This window comes from Ascaphus truei, chromosome 5, assembly GCF_040206685.1.
Source record: "Ascaphus truei isolate aAscTru1 chromosome 5, aAscTru1.hap1, whole genome shotgun sequence".
In the NCBI taxonomy this organism is placed as follows: Eukaryota; Metazoa; Chordata; class Amphibia; order Anura; family Ascaphidae; genus Ascaphus; species Ascaphus truei.
Window position 1 is genome coordinate 235,890,208 of NC_134487.1, and position 19,024 is coordinate 235,909,231.

The 19,024-nt window shown below is 45.9% G+C and overlaps 1 protein-coding gene across 4 annotated transcripts in view; it reads left to right on the forward strand.

Annotated features, from left to right (window-relative positions):
* LOC142495793 (lysyl oxidase homolog 2) overlaps positions 1–19,024 on the forward strand; it is a 121,722-nt gene that overhangs the window by 101,025 nt on the left and 1,673 nt on the right. For all 4 annotated transcript variants that reach the window (XM_075601758.1, XM_075601757.1, XM_075601759.1 and 1 more), the window contains 2 exons: positions 16,911–17,026; positions 17,219–17,355. In XM_075601758.1, coding sequence (XP_075457873.1) covers positions 16,911–17,026; positions 17,219–17,355 — 253 coding nt within the window. The remainder of the gene's footprint in view (positions 1–16,910; positions 17,027–17,218; positions 17,356–19,024) is intronic.

Genomic DNA, 19,024 nt, shown 5'->3' on the forward strand with positions numbered 1-19,024 from the left:
TCAAATCTAAAATAAATTGCTCCAAGTCTACTTTCTCTCCCTGCCAAATAGGGATAATGTCATCAATGTAGCGCCGCCATAGGACAAGGTTCCCCCCCAGCTTGCCTCCGGGCCAGATGGTACGGTCCTCCCAGAACCCCATAAAGAGGTTCGCGTAGCTGGGGGCAAACTTCATTCCCATGGCGGTGCCACATTTCTGAACATAAAATATATTATCAAATAGAAAATAATTTTTTTGCAAAATAAACAAAATACTGTCCAAAAGAAATTTTATCTGAAATTCGTGTAAATCTGGATCCTTTCTAAGAAAATACTCCACCGCTTGTAGGCCTAGTTGATGTGCAATGGATGTATACAGCGAAGCAACATCTATGGTGGCTAGTAAATAGTCCTCCTTCCATACAAGTTTATTTAGGGTATTTATAATGTCCGCTGTATCTTTCAAATACGATGGCATATCTTTGACGTAGCCCTGGAGGAAACTATCAATATAGGCTGATAAGTTTGACGTTAATGAATTGATGCCTGATATGATCGGCCTCCCGGGCGGGTTTTGGAGACATTTATGGATTTTTGGCAAGATATAAAAAATCGGAATTTGAGGTGACTTATTGTTTAGAAATTTATATTCAGATTCTGTTAGGATACCTTTATCTCTGCCTTCTTCTAAAAGCACAATCAGATCTTTATTAAATTCTAGACTTGGATTTTTCTTTAAGATACTATAAGTATTTTCATCTCCTAAAAGGCAATGTACTTCCTTCAAATAATCCTCTTTGTCCATTATAACTGTCCCACCGCCTTTATCCTCCTACCAAGGACATAGAAAATATGACAATAGATATGGCAACACTTTTGCTAGAACAGAGAAATCTTACTATGGAAATCATGCCCATAGGAGAGACATAAATTACGTCTCTGGACAGAATAAACCACACACCACCTATGGTGAACAGAAAGAACAAAGACAAAGAGACCACAATCCGCAAGTAGACACAACACTAACATCTAACAAAAATAATAGAACAATTTTTGAGGAAAGAGAAATACGCAGAGATATTGAGATCCAGAAGGAGAGAGAGAGAGTAAGGGAGAGAGATTCTAGAATGGAGGAGGAGAGACGAAGGGAGAGGGAGAGACAGAGAGAGAGAGAAAGACAGAGAGAAAAAGATTTGAGAGTGAAGGAGGAAAGAGAAAGAGCTATGAGAGACAAAGAAAGAGAGACTAGAAGATATAGGGAAGAACAAAGAGATAGAGATTTTGCTTATCACCAAAAGCAAAGAGAACTAGAACAGAGGGAGAAAGATCAAAAAGATAGGGAATATCAAAAAGAGAAAGAAATTAAAAGAGAAAGGGAAATGAAAAGAGAAAGGGAAGAAAGGAAAAGAAAAAGAGAGAGAAATCATGTAGATAAACAACAGAAAACTAGCAGATCCAGATCACCCATTGGAGCAACTGGACAGACTAGTTTTTTAGACATGGACACAACTTTGAGTGTATGGGAGATACCTAGCACTTACACCCCCCCGAAAGAGAGGAGGGATCCAAAACTATATCTAAAAAGAGACAACATCAGAGAGGGAAACGAGGAAAAAGAAGGAAAAGGGAAAGACTGAACAAGAAAGAAGATATTGATACAAGGAGTATTTTTAATTTAAGTAAAGTAGAACTAACTGCACCACAACAAAAATTGATTTCAAAGGGACTGTCTTTTGCACCGACAATAGGGCCCAATAATTTTGGCCTATTTTTGGATGCAAATCGTTATCTTAGAAAATTGACAGTGAAAAGATTCTTTCAAAGTAAAAACACAGAATCTAGATTACATGTGGAGAAAACCAATATTAATTTTGAGGAGAGCAAATTTAAACATACTGCATTAAAACAGAAGTCCTCATTTTACCCGACCTATTATAAAGGGAAACATCTTGAAGTATTCTATGATTTAATTGTTAAGGACTTTGAGGCTCTTTCTAAGAATACAAAATCGTCGACTAGAAATAACCTAACCATAGAGGAAAGAAAAGCCTTGGAAGAGATAACTAAAAATGAAAACATAGTGATCAAACAGGCCGATAAAGGCGGTGGGACAGTTATAATGGACAAAGAGGATTATTTGAAGGAAGTACATCGCCTTTTAGGAGATGAAAATACTTATAGTATCTTAAAGAAAAATCCAAGTCTAGAATTTAATAAAGATCTGATTGTGCTTTTAGAAGAAGGCAGAGATAAAGGTATCCTAACAGAATCTGAATATAAATTTCTAAACAATAAGTCACCTCAAATTCCGATTTTTTATATCTTGCCAAAAATCCATAAATGTCTCCAAAACCCGCCCGGGAGGCCGATCATATCAGGCATCAATTCATTAACGTCAAACTTATCAGCCTATATTGATAGTTTCCTCCAGGGCTACGTCAAAGATATGCCATCGTATTTGAAAGATACAGCGGACATTATAAATACCCTAAATAAACTTGTATGGAAGGAGGACTATTTACTAGCCACCATAGATGTTGCTTCGCTGTATACTGTACATCCATTGCACATCAACTAGGCCTACAAGCGGTGGAGTATTTTCTTAGAAAGGATCCAGATTTACACGAATTTCAGATAAAATTTCTTTTGGACAGTATTTTGTTTATTTTGCAAAAAAATTATTTTCTATTTGATAATATATTTTATGTTCAGAAATGTGGCACCGCCATGGGAACGAAGTTTGCCCCCAGCTACGCGAACCTCTTTATGGGGTTCTGGGAGGACCGTACCATCTGGCCCGGAGGCAAGCTGGGGGGGAACCTTGTCCTATGGCGGCGCTACATTGATGACATTATCCCTATTTGGCAGGGAGAGAAAGTAGACTTGGAGCAATTTATTTTAGATTTGAATAAAAATGATTGCAATCTGAAATTTACACATACTATAAGCGAGACTTCAGTCGAATATTTAGATTTAAATATTTATATAGAGGGAGGCACTCTAAAAACCAAGACGCATTTTAAAAACGTTGACTGCAACAATTTCATCTTGAGATCGAGTTGCCATCACCATCAGTGGATGGACGGGGTCCCCTATAGCCAATATAGGAGGCTCCGTAGAAATTGCACCGAAGATAATGTGTTCAAAGATCAATGCAAAGTTTTGGAAAAAAGATTTATGGAGAAAAATTATAGCCAAGACACTTTAGATAATGCATTTACGAAGGCAAAGAACTTAGACAGAAAAGAAACTCTAATATCTAACAAAAAAACAAATCTTATACAGTATCTCCCACTTCGATCAATCCATATGATACTGCGTTTATGACTACTTTTAATAAAGAAGCTAAGACTATAGAAAAGATTTTACGTAAACACTGGCATGTTTTAAAGTCAGACAGTATTTTAAAGGAAATCTTGCCGGACAATCCAAAAATAATTTTTAAAAAGGCACAAAATATAAAAAACTTAATTGCACCTAGCGCCTTAAGAAACACAAGAGAAATGAATCAAGGGTGGCTTAAAGATCTGACAGGTTTTTATGGCTGCTCTTCTTGCAAGGCCTGCCAACATAAACTAAAAGATAAAACTAGTTTTAAAAGCCAAAGGAACAACGAATCTTTTAAAATCAAGCAGTATATTAATTGTACCACTAATTTTGTAATTTATATACTCCAGTGCCCGTGCGGGCTTCAATATGTAGGGAAGACGTCAAGGCCCATTCGCACCCGAATTCTTGAACACCTTAGTAATATTAGAAGGGGGATTTTAACTCACAGCGTTTCAAAGCACTACGCCAAATACCATCAGTCAAATCCGGATAGTCTGAAATTTATGGCTATCGAGAATGTGAAACAACATTGGAGGGGCTGCTCACGAGAGGTGGATTTAAGTAAAAGGGAAATGTACTGGATTCATAAGCTAGATACATTAATACCACATGGCTTGAATTCAGACTTTGAAGTGCTACCCTTTTTACATGATTGAAATTGCATCATTTTTGGTCTCTTGACAACAATAATTCTTTTAATTGCTGCTTGTCTTAGGTTTGTTTTTGGTAAATTTTTTATTAATTTTTTATCAAGTGTAATGTTTTAATGAATTTTAAACTCATAAACTTAAAATTAAGAAAAGTATTATTAAATTTGATAGATATTCCCTTATTTTATATATAAATCTTTTATAGAAAGGTTTTTTAATTGCTTTTTTAACATCGATTATAGTCCCGCCGTTAGTTCAATTTTTATTAATTATCTTAACAATTTTATTATATACTCCAATCTATAATACATTGACCTTTACCCTTAAGTCTACCTCCAATTAAAAGATAACATTTTGTAGCATATATTTATCTAAAAATTCCTTATACAATATTTAATGCAGACACTAATTGCCATACTAATATTTGTTTTATATCTCTCCTCTCTCCCAACCTAGATAGTTTTCATGACTTATTGTGTATAATAATTATTGTTAGATAAAAGGATAGTATTATATGTTTTTCCTAAATTTATTTTAATCATAGTGAATTGGACAGAATGAGTTATCATATTTACTGTTTTGTTCCAGTACTCAATAAATTTATATAACTAATTAATTAAATTTTTTATAGTTTTAAAGTATGTAGAAATAAAGATTGTCTTAATAAAAAACTTTTTTAATGTATTTTAACTATTAGTTAAGCAATGAGTGTAGGTTTTTTTGACCACAGAGTAATGTGCCTATGTAAAGGCAAACCTGTGGGTTAAATTATGTTTTGAACCATTTGAAAGAGATTAGGATCAATTAACCAATTAGGCTTTAATCACATAAATACACTAAGCCCACGCAACCCTGCATGACGCTCCTGACGAAGCTGTATGACGCAGCGAAACGCGTAGAGCCTGATCCAGAGCTTATTCAGTCAAGCTGCAGCTGACTGGAAGCGAAGACCAAAAGACTCCAGACTCCAGACGTTTATGCTCTCCAGTGATCCCCCTCTTGGCGCCTCGCAGTCTATTACCATCTGATGCGACCAGATACCACCCGGAAGTGACGTCAGACGCCATTTGGCGACGGCAGCACTGGGAACAGAGGAGGACGGGGAGACAGCACAGCAGGCGCACAGAGCGCAAAAGATACCTTTATGTGTCTGATATTTGTGTACTGAATGTGAGTACATGTCCTACAATTTCATTGATCATAAAACTCTGTTCTTTACAAGCTATACTATTGGCCGTTTCTTCTGCTCTTCTTTTATATATATATTCTATGGGAAACCGAGCTATACCATCCATGAAGTAATCCTCAGAAGGGAAGATCAAGAGGGGATTAAAGTCCAACCCAAAGAAAACCTCATTACTATATCACTATCTGACAAAGTCAGAGAAAAGCTAATTTACCCTACATTTTGCTGTAAGTAGGTTCTCCCCCAGAGCTAAGATTCACGTATATTAATTTATTATTGAATCACAATACTGCACAATAATTGTTTGTATATGTTTTTTATTCACATGTTGTTTTCCTGACTGGGTCGCTCACTTTCCACAACCAATCACGACTGTACTTGTGGGAAATCCGAGCATATTTCCCTGGAAGGTTTGAGAAGTACCCTGTCGGGTAACATCATTTAATTGCACTGTATTACACTTTATAATTTATTAGAAAGCTGTGGCGCCTAGGCAAGTCATTTAGTATATTGGTTCGTCGTGATAGAGCGTCAGCTCCAATGTTCAAAGGCTTGTACTTCAGAGAGAATCTGTAGTTACATAGGGTTGCCAGCCATCGGTGCCCTGCTGCATCCAACTTGGCGGAAGTATTGATGTACGTGAGGGGATTGTTATCCATCTTTACCTCAAACGTAACACCATAGAGGTAATCATGAAGTTTGTCTGTGATTGCCCATTTGAGAGCCAGGAACTCTAGCTTGTGAACAGGGTATTTCTATTCACTGGGTGTCAGACTGCGGCTGATGTAGGCTACAGGCCGAAGACCCTCTGGGTGCTTCTGATGTAAGGCAGCGCCCAGTCTGCCCAGACTGGCATCCACATGCAGAACGTATAGTTGTTCTGGATAGGCATACGCAAGCACTGGTGCTTCAGTCAGGCTTTTCTTCAAGTTCAGGAAGGCCCGCTCACACTCAGACGTCCATTTATCACCAAACGGTTGACGGGCCGATGCGGCCTTCCTTCCGGTATCTTCAGGGTATATCTTCAACAGATTGTTCAGGGGTTTAGCTCGACTAGAGTACCCTTCCACGAAGTGACGGTAATACCCACAGAAACCCAGGAATGATCGCAGTTCCGTGACATTCTCGGGACGCGGCCAGTTCACTACAGCTTCTACTTTGGCGGGATCGGTAGCAATTCCTTGAGCCGACACGATGTGTCCCACGTAGGTCACCGAGGTGTGACAAAACCGACACTTGTCGAGGGATAACTTCAATCCTTCTTTTCCAAGACGGTCTATCACCTTCAGCAGCCTCTCTTCGTGCTCTTCCAGGGTCTTCCCGAAGACAATGATGTCGTCCAGGTAGACAAGACACTCCCGAGGGTTCATGTCCCCGATTGTTTTCTCCATCAGTCGCTGGAAGGTAGCAGGAACTCCACATATACCTTGGGGCATACGCGTAAATTGGTAGAAGCCCAGGGGGCAGACGAAGGCTGTCTTTTCCTGGTCCTCTTCACTCATAGGTACCTGGTAGTACCCAGATCGCAAGTCAAGCACGCTAAACCATTGGCTCCCGGTTAGAGCATTCAGGATTTCTTCAATGCGAGGGAGGTTACACTGGCGACACACTTTATTCGAGCTCGGCTAGTCCCACGAATTCGGGTATACCCGAGTGTATTGAGGTTTGTGACTGTTTTCTGCCCGAGTGCATTGGGTTATTTTCCAAGCAGGGATTGAAGCATTTTATTCCCGCTGGCTGCAATACTGCACAGTATATATATATACTGCATTACAATTCATGAATTTATGCCATCTGGTAGACACGCAAAGCATTGCAGCCTATTAAATCCTAATCATTATCATTTAACAGATCAGCCGCCCGTCAGCCAGGCATGAACCCAGGCTGGGAAGGCAAACGCAACGGGGCTTGTCAGAGGTGAGGAGCGGCGCATTCCAGGTATCTGCCAGGTACATACTGGGTATTTGCTCGAATAAAGTGTGTCGGTGCAGTATATTGATTGGGTACCGTACGATTATTCAGAGTTCGATAATCGACGCACAATCTTACTGATCCATTCTTCTTCCTTACCACCACTATGGGTGATGCATAAGGACTCCGAGACTCCGTCAATATCCCAGCGGTCTCCATTTCCTTCAGGACGTTCCTTACATCGTCCACATCCCTGGGGGTGATGCGGCGAGAGCGTTCACGGAACGGAGTGGCGTCTCTCAACCTAATGGTGTGTTGGTCGCTGCGACTGCAGCCTACATCCATCTCGCTGGTGGAAAATATCGTCCTTCTTTCATTCAGCTTGGCCGTCAGTCGATCGTTCCACTCAGTTGGCAGCGTCGAGTCTCCGAAGTTGAAGTCCAGATTGACTAACTGCTCACCCACTGCAGCGGCGTTCACCTGGGGCACTGTTTCTACCGGGCTGACGGGATATATGCTGCCCAAACTTTGTCCTTCATCAATGTCCATCGGGAATGGAGAGATATTTTGAACATACACGTAGGTTCGTAGAGGAATTTTGGTCGTCCACTCTCTCACTTCAGATATTACCCTATACCATCTCTGGGTCTCTTCCTCAGGGGTACTCTCCAGGGAGAGCAGATGATCGGTCTCATCTCGATCCGAATAACAGCACCAGATGGGCATGCGTTGCACCCCCCCGGTAAAATGGTCGTCAGTCCGCGTTGACGATTGTATAGGTCCCCGTGACGCTCTAAGGCATATACTCTGTTGCACTCCTCTCTCAGTACAGGGTCAAGGAGTGGATTGGCCAGTGGCAATTCATTGGTCTCTTTCAGGTAGGCTCTGATTATGGCTCGCACTATATCCGTATTGGTTCCCAAGATGACTGGGTACTGACACTGTCCTTGAGGCTTCGGGCATACCATTGCCTCCACATGCATGGGATGTTTCTTGCCGGTATTCAATTGAAGTATCTCCAGTTGAATTCTCACAATCCCATCGAAGGGGTAATCTTCATTGCTCAATCCCCTCACCTTCATATGTTCCGCCGACCGCAGGGGACAGTGCTTAAGGTGTTGGTCGTAGAATTGTCGGTAGATTATGGTCACTTGGGACCCGGTGTCCAGTAAAGCAGAGGCATAGACTCCTTCTACTACCACACGCACGATGGCAGAGGGGCCTACCTGACAGTAACCATCCCCGTCCGGAATTCCATCGTCTGGGCTTAGGTCCGTAGGGGCTTCGGGAGGCGCAGGGGTGGCCTCGGATGTCCGGGCTTCTGTGGTCTGTATCCGACAGATCATGGACCTAGCCGATCTTCCTTTACTGGGCGTTTTCTTTTCTTGGGTGCCTCCATCCGGGCACTCTCTAGAGAAATGGCCTTTCTGTCCACAACCATAGCAGACGATATATTTCGGATCTAGTCATCTTAGGTAAGTGGGGGAGGATCTCCCCGAAGTCCGGCCTTTCGTCTAGGGCGACTTGGGTGGCTCCTCTTCCTCTTTGACAGGTTTCTTGATCCGGCGAGCGGAGGCTCCCGGGATGTCACTCGCAGGGGGCTCTTTGACCTTGGTGCCTGTATGCAGCTTGGTATAGGCTTCATGCCCTTTGACGATCCCAAAAATGTCCATGAAGGTAGGGGAAGGCCCCTCCATTAGTGAACACCTGATCATGATCACTATGTGATGCGTGGGAATGGCCCCTGGGAGGAACTGCTTGCGCCGGTATTCGTCCATCGCTGAGGCTAGGATGAGGCCGCAAGATCGCAATTTCCACAGGACTAGCTGAAGGAAATCTGACAGGTCTTCCTTCTCCTTCTGTCGGAGACCGTAATATTTGAATCACAGCTCACTCTCCTCTTCATATTTGCCATAGATCTGGACCAACAAGTCTACCATCTGATGAACAGAGAGATCAGGGTCTTGGTCGCGCTGTGCGCTGACCATGGTGGCTGCTGGGGGTCGGAGGATTTCCAGGATTCTCTGACGTCTGACCGTTTCAGAGCAGGGCCATTCATCGATCACCTTGAGGGTGTGTTCCTTCCAAGACTCGATGCTTTCCTCGCCTGCGGGGACAGGAACCATTCCTGAAAACACCTTCAACTTCCTGTAATTTTGGGCTTGGGCGGACAGTTATCGCTTCCACAAGCTGCGGGAATGTCACTCCTAGCATGGAGCCGCCACTGTCTGAGGAACTTGCGATCCCCGCTCCCTGGGGTGAAGCTGTTCACTAACCGGATAGGGACCGGTGATGTTGGCGGGCTACCGGCCCAGCTGGTGGCCCCTTGCCTAGCATCAGAAGAGGTCACTCGGGGTAGAGATATGTCTGATCTGATGGGTGTCCTTAATGCACTGCAGACAGTAAACATGGATACATCGGCAGGTACTCCGACTACATGTCGCAGGAGCTCTCCTAGCTTTTCGGCCCAGTCAGCCACTTGTTGGGGCGTGAGCGCAGACATGCTGACTGATAGGATACTACGTGAACTACTGAGTAGGGCACCCCAGGGCTGAATCTCAGCAGCGCCTCCAAATGTAATGGGTATTCCCTGTGAATACAGACGCTACTACCTGCTGTGTATACCTGTGTGGCTCTCAGGAGCCTAAGCCTCCGCTCGGGGAGCCTGGGGTACATACATATCACACAATCTCGTGGTGCAACGCCTCCACCTGCGACGGCTCCCGCCAGAGGAGTGGTTCCGCGCAGGATAAATATATATCACTCCACACACCGCATGTAAAATAACCAGTGACTGTAACTGTATAACTGTATAGCATATACTTATTCATATATCAACAGGTGTCCCTCTCTAGAGGAGACACTGACTACTGCGTCTCGCAGGACGCTCCCACCTACACCGGGTGATCCCACCCCGTGTCCAATAACCCCACACAATATGTCCCACACCCTTAAAGGGAGATGATATGTGTGACTGCGCAGCCACTAGTCCCGTATTAATAATATATATGTAGGATCGTTGGTGCACTTGTTGATGGTTACCTGCCGAGCACTCCAGTGCCCGGGCCTGCCAAGGAGCTTCACAAAGGATCCAAAGGCTGACGAATACAGGAACTACCGTCCAGGGCGATCCCACCCGGATGGCTGCTGCAGCGGAGGTCTGAGCCCAAACCTCTGGATGGACGTGCAGCGTCCGCTGTGTCCCTAACTGACTCTGGGTAGTAAGGGGCAGGGTCCCTAACCTGGGGCCTGTCCCTACAACACTCAAACTACTGGTGACTCAGGGCTATCTGGGGCCTAGGGGGCTGCTGGCCTAGTGCAGGGAGTCATTGACTCCTGCACCCTACCTCCTTCCCCTAGCTGCTCCTGACGCCGACTCGCGTGGGCTCAGCGCACCAAATGTATCCAATCTCCCCTTCAGGGAGATCCTACAGCCCTATTGGCTACCTGGCATCACCTGACTCTGCCCCTGTGCACCCTGGGGGCTGTATCTTCTTGGGAGCTATTCTCCCCTATGGCCGCCTCGCGTGCACTTCCTTTGCGCATGCGCCAACCTCCGCAGTGGCCATGCGCAACTTCAAGGAAAATGTCGGCGCCCCTCGCGGGAGCCGCCGGAGACCTCCAGAGCACCGGAGTGCTCCCTGCTCGGCCCCCACCCTCCAGGAACGCCGGCGGGGCTGCCGCTCGGCTCCGGCAGCCCCCACCATCAGTGGAGGTAACGGGGGTCGCGGAGCAAAAGGGGGAACCTGGCTACATATGTAAGAACTGTTTCCTAAATCTGATGCAGAATTTTAGACTTACGCTACTTCAGATATGGCAGATTTTGTGGGGGGCAAATCAAAGGGGAAAAGAATGGTGCACAGAAATGCAACGTGTGATAAATGTCATTATAATATGTTCACAATGTAGCTCCACCCCAACTCTAACACTAACCAAGGTGCGAGCTGGGGCAGGCACAGCACAATTGGAGCAAAATAATTAGATACATAGGTGCAGGATGAAAATGCCCTGATTTAGCGCCAACAATTACTTTGACTCCTATGCAGACTCCCCCCCCCCCCCCCCCTGAATTTTCCAGGGAAAAACATCCTTGTAACTAGACCCTGATCGCATTCACATCCCTCGCTCTCTCCGCTCTGATCTCTTTGTGAACGCAGTGTGTTCTCTGTCATCTGCTATTTGCCGCTGTTCAGAATGAGACTTTCTGGTCTAAATTTAAAACCGTTATACACAGCAAAGCTGAAAGGAGCAATATAAATAGCAGAGGAGTCGTTGCAGGGCCAAGTTCCTTTACTCCTAATTATACATGCCAGATAAGATGAAAAGCGTCCCAGACAGGAGTGGGCGGAAATGCGGGAGGGGTTTTTGCAAAGCAAGTGCATAAAGGTCCCCTGTAGTCTGGATGAGCACACAGCCCCGTTATACGTGTACAGCACACCCTAGTCGTGGGCTCATGTGCCTGTGCTAAATAATTATGGTTTGCGTTAGGGTGAAGTCAGGGAATACTCCCTCCACCACCTGCAGGGGAGAGAGGATGCAGTGTGCAGGCTGTAACACGCAGGCATCATCTGAAAGCTGCAGTGGACATAGAAATTACCAGCAGATCTGTTCACTCAATTTCATACCTGAATGTGAACCCTAAGATACCATTTGATACAGTTTTTTTCTTCTTCATATTTACATCCCTCTGTGTGGATCCAAGCAGCATTCCTTTAACACAGCGGTGCGCAAACTGTGGGGCGCGACCCCCAGGGGGGGCGCGACACTGCCGACGGGGGGCGCGGGGTTTACAGAGGCCCCGCGCGCTTCCCGAAGGCACTTAAATTAAGTGCCGGGGGAGCTGCAGGGCCTCTGTAAACCTAACTTACCGTGGCTCCGGCGGCTTCCTCCCTGCGTCGCCATGGCAACGCGGCGTCAAAATGACGCTGCGAGGTCATGTGACGTCACGTTGCTATGGCAACGTGACGTCATTACGCCGGAGCGCGGGTAAGTTGGGGTTGGGAGGGGGGCGCGGGAGTGAGGGGACAGCCGGCAGGGGGGCGCAGGGAAAAAAGTTTGCGCCCCCCTGCTTTAACATACGCACACACACAATTTTCCCTCTTCTGCACTTTTTCTATCTTCCCCCACTTTCTCCCTCCCTTCTCTCTCCCCCACTTTATATATTCCCCCACTCCTTTCTCTTCCACCCTTCTCTCTCTCTCCCACTTTCTATCTTCCCCCACTCCTTTTTCTCCCTCCATTCTCTCTCCCCCACTTTCTATCTTATCACACTCATTTCTCGCCCTCCCTTCTCTCTCCCCACACTCCTTTCTCTCCCTTCCTTCTCTCCCCCACTTTCTATCTTCCCCACTCCTTTCTCCCCCTCCCTTCTCTCTCCTCCACTTTCTATCTTTTCCCTCCTTTCTCTCCTTCCCTTCTCTCTCTCCCCCACTTTATATCTTCCCCCACTCCTTTCTCCCCCTCCCTTCTCTCTCCTCCACTTTCTATCTTCTCCCTCCTCTCTCCCCCACTTTATATCTTCCCCCACTCCTTTCTCACCCTCCATCTCTCTCCCCCACTTTATATCTTCCCCCACTCCTTTCCCCCGTCCCTTCTCCCTCCTTTCTCTCCCCCACTTTATATCGTCCCCCAATCCTTTGTCTCCCTCCCTTCTCTCTCTCCCCCACCGCATCTTTCATTTCCGCCAGCATTCTTACTTTCTTCTCACGTCAATGAAAACAAAGGTACGCTTTTTAGGGCGTGGAGTAAGTCTGCTCAAATGTCTCTGAGGGCTAATAATATGTGATGAATAAAGTCCCAAACAACAGAAGTGGGGAGGTGCTCGCAGGGTGGAGTTTTTTTGTCGCCTTTATCACCCACAATAACTTAAAATGTGTATGGTAAACCTACCCAGCCTTGAAAATTGCAAAGCCAGTACAACCGACCTCACACTGATGAGTCCCACAAGATTGAAACAGCTGTCGGTGAGTGGTTTGAATGGCTTTGCATCTAATCACATGTTGTGCTTAAAAGCTGTGTGAACAGCAGAGCATTTGCTTATAAGGGTGCCATGTAAAAATGGATTTCAGGCAAAAGGTGACGCATTGTGCGCTCATTTGCATATCATTTCCCATAATCCGTTGCTGCAGTGAAAGCACTGTATGGTAGGTGATAATGGTGAAAGGCAGGGTTGCAGACCTGTCTAAGACATGTGAATGTGCTCACAAGTTATATTCTTTATATATACATACACATAGAAAGAAAAATATATCTGCATTGAATATGATAGATTAGTGCATTATGTCACTGATGAGATATATCTTACAGAGGGGCAGACAAAATAATTTTATGATATAGAGATGTAAACCAAGATCAGTGGCACACACAGCAACAGTGACTTGCCTGAGTGAACTTAAAAACAAAAAAGATATTAACAGAAAAACTAAGGCACACACAGAAATGTAAGTACTAAAAATAAAAATTAAATACATCAACGTTTCAGCTTTAACACAAGTCCTGTGAGTCCCTTAGTTTTTCTGTTATATTTTATTTATATGTAGCCCATGGACCCCGGGGCAATCGCAGATCGGCCCCCCTACTTGTACTAGGGTCTGGCTACATGACTTAGTGTGGTGCATACCTGCTGGCAACAGGAGGGCCTGAGTCTCCCGCGATGGCATGGAGGATAGCAGGAACAGGTTTCTGGGGTGAATGCCTTCATTCTCTTCTAGTGGTGCAGCGCCTCCATCTCTAGTAAGCCCCAGGAATGCGGGGTGGAATCCTTATGGAGAGTATTCCCACACAGGGATGAGAGATTCCAGTCTCACATGGTAGATATCTTTAAATAGCAGCAGCAGCTCTTTATTCACAGCAGCAATATCACCAACAATAGCAGCAGTCTCAGCAGTCAGGTACAGTGCATCCACTCCACTCTGATTGCTCTCCTCCAGGATGGTATCTTCCCCTGCCACCACCCTGGGCCAAGGGAACCCAGGGTGGGGCTAGCTCTTCCCTCACCCCCTAAGCAGGGTGAGAGGCATTGGTCCACCTCACTACGCTGTAGTTCTAGCAGCTCTACTCAGAGGCTGCTTGTCTCCTCCAACTGTACACTAACACAGGCACACTGGGCCAGCCAGTGTCACACTGCTCTCCAGACTATCACTCTGACTTGTCTAACTCACACTGAAGCCACACTAAATAGGAAGTGCACTGCTCTTTATGATATCAGCAGGCCCCTCCCCTGTGTCTCTTGCCTTGACACAGGGTCAGGTGACCTACCTCCACCACTCAGGGCAGTGCTTGAAGTGGGGGAAACCCATGATAACTTCTGGCAGCCTGCCCTTACCAGGGCTTATACCAGAAGGAGGAAAGAACTATAGCCCAATTTCTTACCAGGGCTACATATAAAATGTTTTACCAGGAAGTACTACATTGAGAGTTGCCTCTCGTTTTCAAGTATGTCCTGGGCACAGAGTTAAGTCAAATAATACATGGTTACAAATAGAGTTACATAAATGAACAGGGTATACATTATATACAAGACATTGCATGCAGAGTTAAAGAAAATATATATTATGGGCGTATGAAACAGTTACAGACCAGATTAAAACGTGAGACAGCCTTAGATTTGAAAGAACTTAAAACTGGTGGTGGATGTGAGAGTCTCTGGTAGGTTGTTCCAGTTTTGGGGTGCTCGGTAAGAGAAGGAGGAACGGCTGGATACTTTGTTGAGCCGTGGGACCATGAACAGTCTTTTGGAGTCTGATCTCAGGTGATAGGTGCTGCATGTGGTAGGGGTGAGGAGCTTGTTCAGATAGCTGGGTAGCTTGCCCATAAAGATTTTAAAGGCAAGACAGGAAAGGTAAACTTTGCGCCTAGACTCTAGTGATGACCAATCTAGTTCTTTGAGCATTTCGCAGTGATGTGTGTTGTAGTTGCATTGGAGAACAAAACAACAAATTAAATTGTAGAGGGTGTCAAGTTTGCTAAGGTGGGTTTGAGGTGTCGAGCCATATACTATGTCTCCAGTCAATAATTGGCATTAGCATCTTCTGTGCGATACACTTTCTGACCAAGAGACTTAGGGAGGATTTGTTCCTGTAAAGTACCCCTAGTTTGGCATAGGTCTTGGTTGTCAGGGTATCAGTGTGCATTCCGAATGTTAAGTGGGAGTCAAACCATAAGCCCAGGTATTTAAAACAAGTGACAGGGGTTAGGGTGGTGTTAGCGTTGGTTCTAATCAGGAGCTCAGTCGCTGGAAGCTTTAAAAATTTAGTCTTGGTCCCAAATACCATTGTTACAGTCTTGTCAGTGTTTAAAAACAGTTTGTTTTGGGAAATCCAGTTTTCACGTCTCAAAAAGTCAGATTGAAGTATGTGTTGAAGGTCAGAGAGGCTATGGCTGTGTGCATATAGGATTGTGTCATCTGCATACATGTGTATTGAGGCTTCCTTACAAGCTGTGGGAAGATCAATAATGAACACTGAGAAGAGTAGGGGCCCCAGAACAGAGCCTTGCGGGACACCACAGGTGATATCCAGGGGGTTGAAGTTAGAGCCTGAGATGGACACATGTTGGGATCTTCCTGATAGGTAGGACTGAAACCGGTTTAAAGCATGCTTCCCTATTCCAGAGCTCTGGAGTTTGTTAAGCAGGATAGCATGATCAACTATCAAAAGCCTGTGCAAAATCTAGGAATACTGCACCAGTGAGTTGTCCCCGTTCCATTCCACACTGGATTTCATTGCAAACTTTTAGCAGGGTAGTTACGGTGGAGTGTTTGGGACGAAAGCCAGATTGGAATTGGCTAGGGAAATTTGTCTTGGTATAGTTATCGCTTAATTGGGAGTGGACACATTTTTCCACGACTTTGGATAGAATTGGTAGAAGTAAGATTGGCCTGTAGTTTGAGACAGTGTTTTTGTCCCCACTTTTGAAGATTGGGACAACTCTGGCAGTTTTCCAGGTCTTAGGGATATGGCCTGCAGACAATAGAGTTGACTATGGAAGCAATTGGTTTGGCAATGGCTGGGGCACCAAGTCGTAGGAGCCTAGATTGTAGTAAGTCAGGTCCGCATTGGCTGCTTAGTTTTAGTTTGAGGAGTGCTTGTGTAATCTCCTCTTCAGATATTGGGCCAAATTGAAAATTGTGGGCAGTGTTGGGAGAGGGTGGGGCTATATGGGTACTCCCATGATGAGATTCATGTTTGTGGTTTGGGTTGCGTTTCGCTAGTAAGTTAGTAGCACACCCCACAAAGTAATCATTGAATGCATTTGCAATGACAGTGGGGGTTGTCAGAGTAATATCCCCCTTAGTGATATTACTTGGTTGCTGATTTTTAGAAGGCTGGAATATGTTGTTGATAGCCTTCCAGAAGTTAGCTGGGTTTGATGTGTTCTGGAGGAGATTGTCAGAGTAATATTGTGCTTTGTCACAATAATAATATATTATAACACATATATACTTTTTACTATCTCATTCTACTATTAAAATGGCCTCGAGTTTCCTGGATGGTTGGGCTCCTCTCCTCAAAATACTTTCTGCCTTTGCTAGGTAGGTAACTGACTACAGCATTGAGAGGTCATGTGAACTCATCGGTGACATCATAATGCACAGAGTATTGGTAAATGCTGGAGCCTGCCAGGAGGTATTAGTCACTGGGTAACATGGAGCAGAGGAGGTGGATGGTTTGCTGTGCCAGCATCAGCTTGGTTAGATAACGAAGGTGGTTCGGTTATTGAGGTCAACAACCTCCTGAAAACCAATGAAGACCAAAGGAGATAAGATGCGAGTGCAGCTTATCTAACAAGGGGCTAGTTCAAAGGCGGGTTGTTGTGTGCATTGTGACAGCCCCCCCCCCCCTCTCACTCCACAGTCATTATCACAGTATGGAGGTTTTCACTCACTACGACCTGCTGAGCCTGAACGGAACCAAAGTTGCTGAGGGGCACAAGGCAAGTTTCTGTCTGGAGGATTCCGAATGTGAATCAGGTGAGAGGGAAATCCCGCTGTGTTTTCTGCTCCGGTGAGGGGGGGGGGGTGCTAAAGCTCTCCGCTTTGACACTCAGGATTTACCTGAGGTTAGTGACACTCCTAGAGATCAACTGTGCAATGATCATTTTGGAATGGTCTTTCCCCCCCTTCTTTCATCTCTAACCCCTCCCCCCTTTCTCCTCTCTGCAGACATTCAGAAGCAGTACGTCTGTGCTAATTTTGGCGAGCAGGGCATCACCGTGGGATGCTGGGACGTTTATCGACACGACATCGACTGTCAGTGGATTGATATCACAGACGTTGCACCGGGGGATTATTTCTTCCAGGTGCGGGCGGGGGAGGCAGCGGGTACTTGGGTACTCTGATAACATACTCTCATACATACATACAGTAACGCAGACATTCACATGCTCTGATACTGACATACTCCGATAACACCTTCACGACCGGCGAGACCACAATTCTCTGCTCTGTAATCAATATATATTGCTTTGCATACAGATATAAATTGCTGTGTGTGTTAAAGCAGCCATCAACACTGAAATTTTGCAATTGATATTTTTAAAGATCTGTTCTTGCCCTGATTTGATGCTCTGTTCAGGAAATATAAGCGTTTGAGATATTGCATGTCTGGGAGGTTAAAGTGGAGCTCTTCCCCGAGCCCAGTGCAAGCCAAAGGTTACAATGGTAACTTTAGAAGCTAGGGATTAAGACATGGTTTTTTAACGCTCAAATACATATTTAAAGATCAGAACATGCTCAGGGGCAAGATACGAACATTAGGGGGAGAAGGGAGAATGGGAGGGGGGGGAGAAGGGAGAATGGGAGGGGGGGGGGAAAGGTAGAAAGGGGTGAGAGGAGAGAAGGAGAAGAGAGAAAGAGGGGGGAAGAGAAAAGGGGGAGGGAAGGGGAGAGAGGGGGAGGGGGAAGGAGGCAAAGATAGGGGAGGGAAAGAGGAAATGGTAGGGGAGGAAAAGAGGAAATGGTTTGGGGAGCGAAAGAGGAAGGTACTGTAGGGGAGGGAGGGGATGAGGAGAGGAGGAAAGGGAGGAGGAAGGGAGAGGGGATGGGAGGGAGAACTAGAGGCATGGCTGCTGCTGTAATGCAAGTTAGTTTATGTAGTTTCCGTTAAGATTAACGCTGTGGGGGTCCCATTCAGAAGCATGGACCCCCAAAGAGTTAACCCTCTGTGTTTTCAGGGCAGTGGTTGTGTGGGAGAGTGTTGCATAGTGTACATCTAAATGTAGGGGTCATAGCTAAAAACAAACCAAACCATGTAAAAAAAAAAGTGAAATGGGAGCCAACACACCACCTTGTGACATCACTGGCCAAAACGGGTCAGAGGGCGTGGCCATTAAGCCCGGGGAGAGGGGTGGAGGAGTTTGTGGGTCCACAGGAGAGGGAGGGGTGATACAAGGGGGGCAAATTGATCGGGTGCTGCAAAGTCGTTCCCCCCGAGCTGTGCGAAACACACACAATCCTTACATCCCCTGGCGGCTGACGAGTCACAGCGCGTAGTGAGCCTTGCAGGGAGGAGAGACTGGGGCTGGCGTGGGAGGACATCATGGGCAGGTGTGTGACGCACACGCCGCCAACTGCAGCGGGACCTCAGCCTTGGGCTGCGGTCCCAGTCATAACTGTGACATGCGCGCCCGGCGGTGGCCACGCCTCCGTCACAAGGTTTGAACTCAATTTGACTGAGTTGTAAAAAACTTGCAGTACAGCGCGGCTGCACCTTCAGCGTGAAGGTGCGTACTGGGCCCTTCCCCACTGAGGGGCGGTGCTTACACGCACAGTGCACGCCGTGCGCTGTGGCAGTGACTGGGACCGCAGCCTTAGGCTGAGGACCTGCTGCGGTCAGCGGTGCACGCGGGCCACTAGCCTCTTACTTGCAGTCTTGTGGTCCCCGCTGCCTCATTCCGACGTGGCTGACTACGTGCTGTGACACGTCAGCCGGCCGGACCTACAAGCCTCTGGTGATCAGAAGCGCTGACG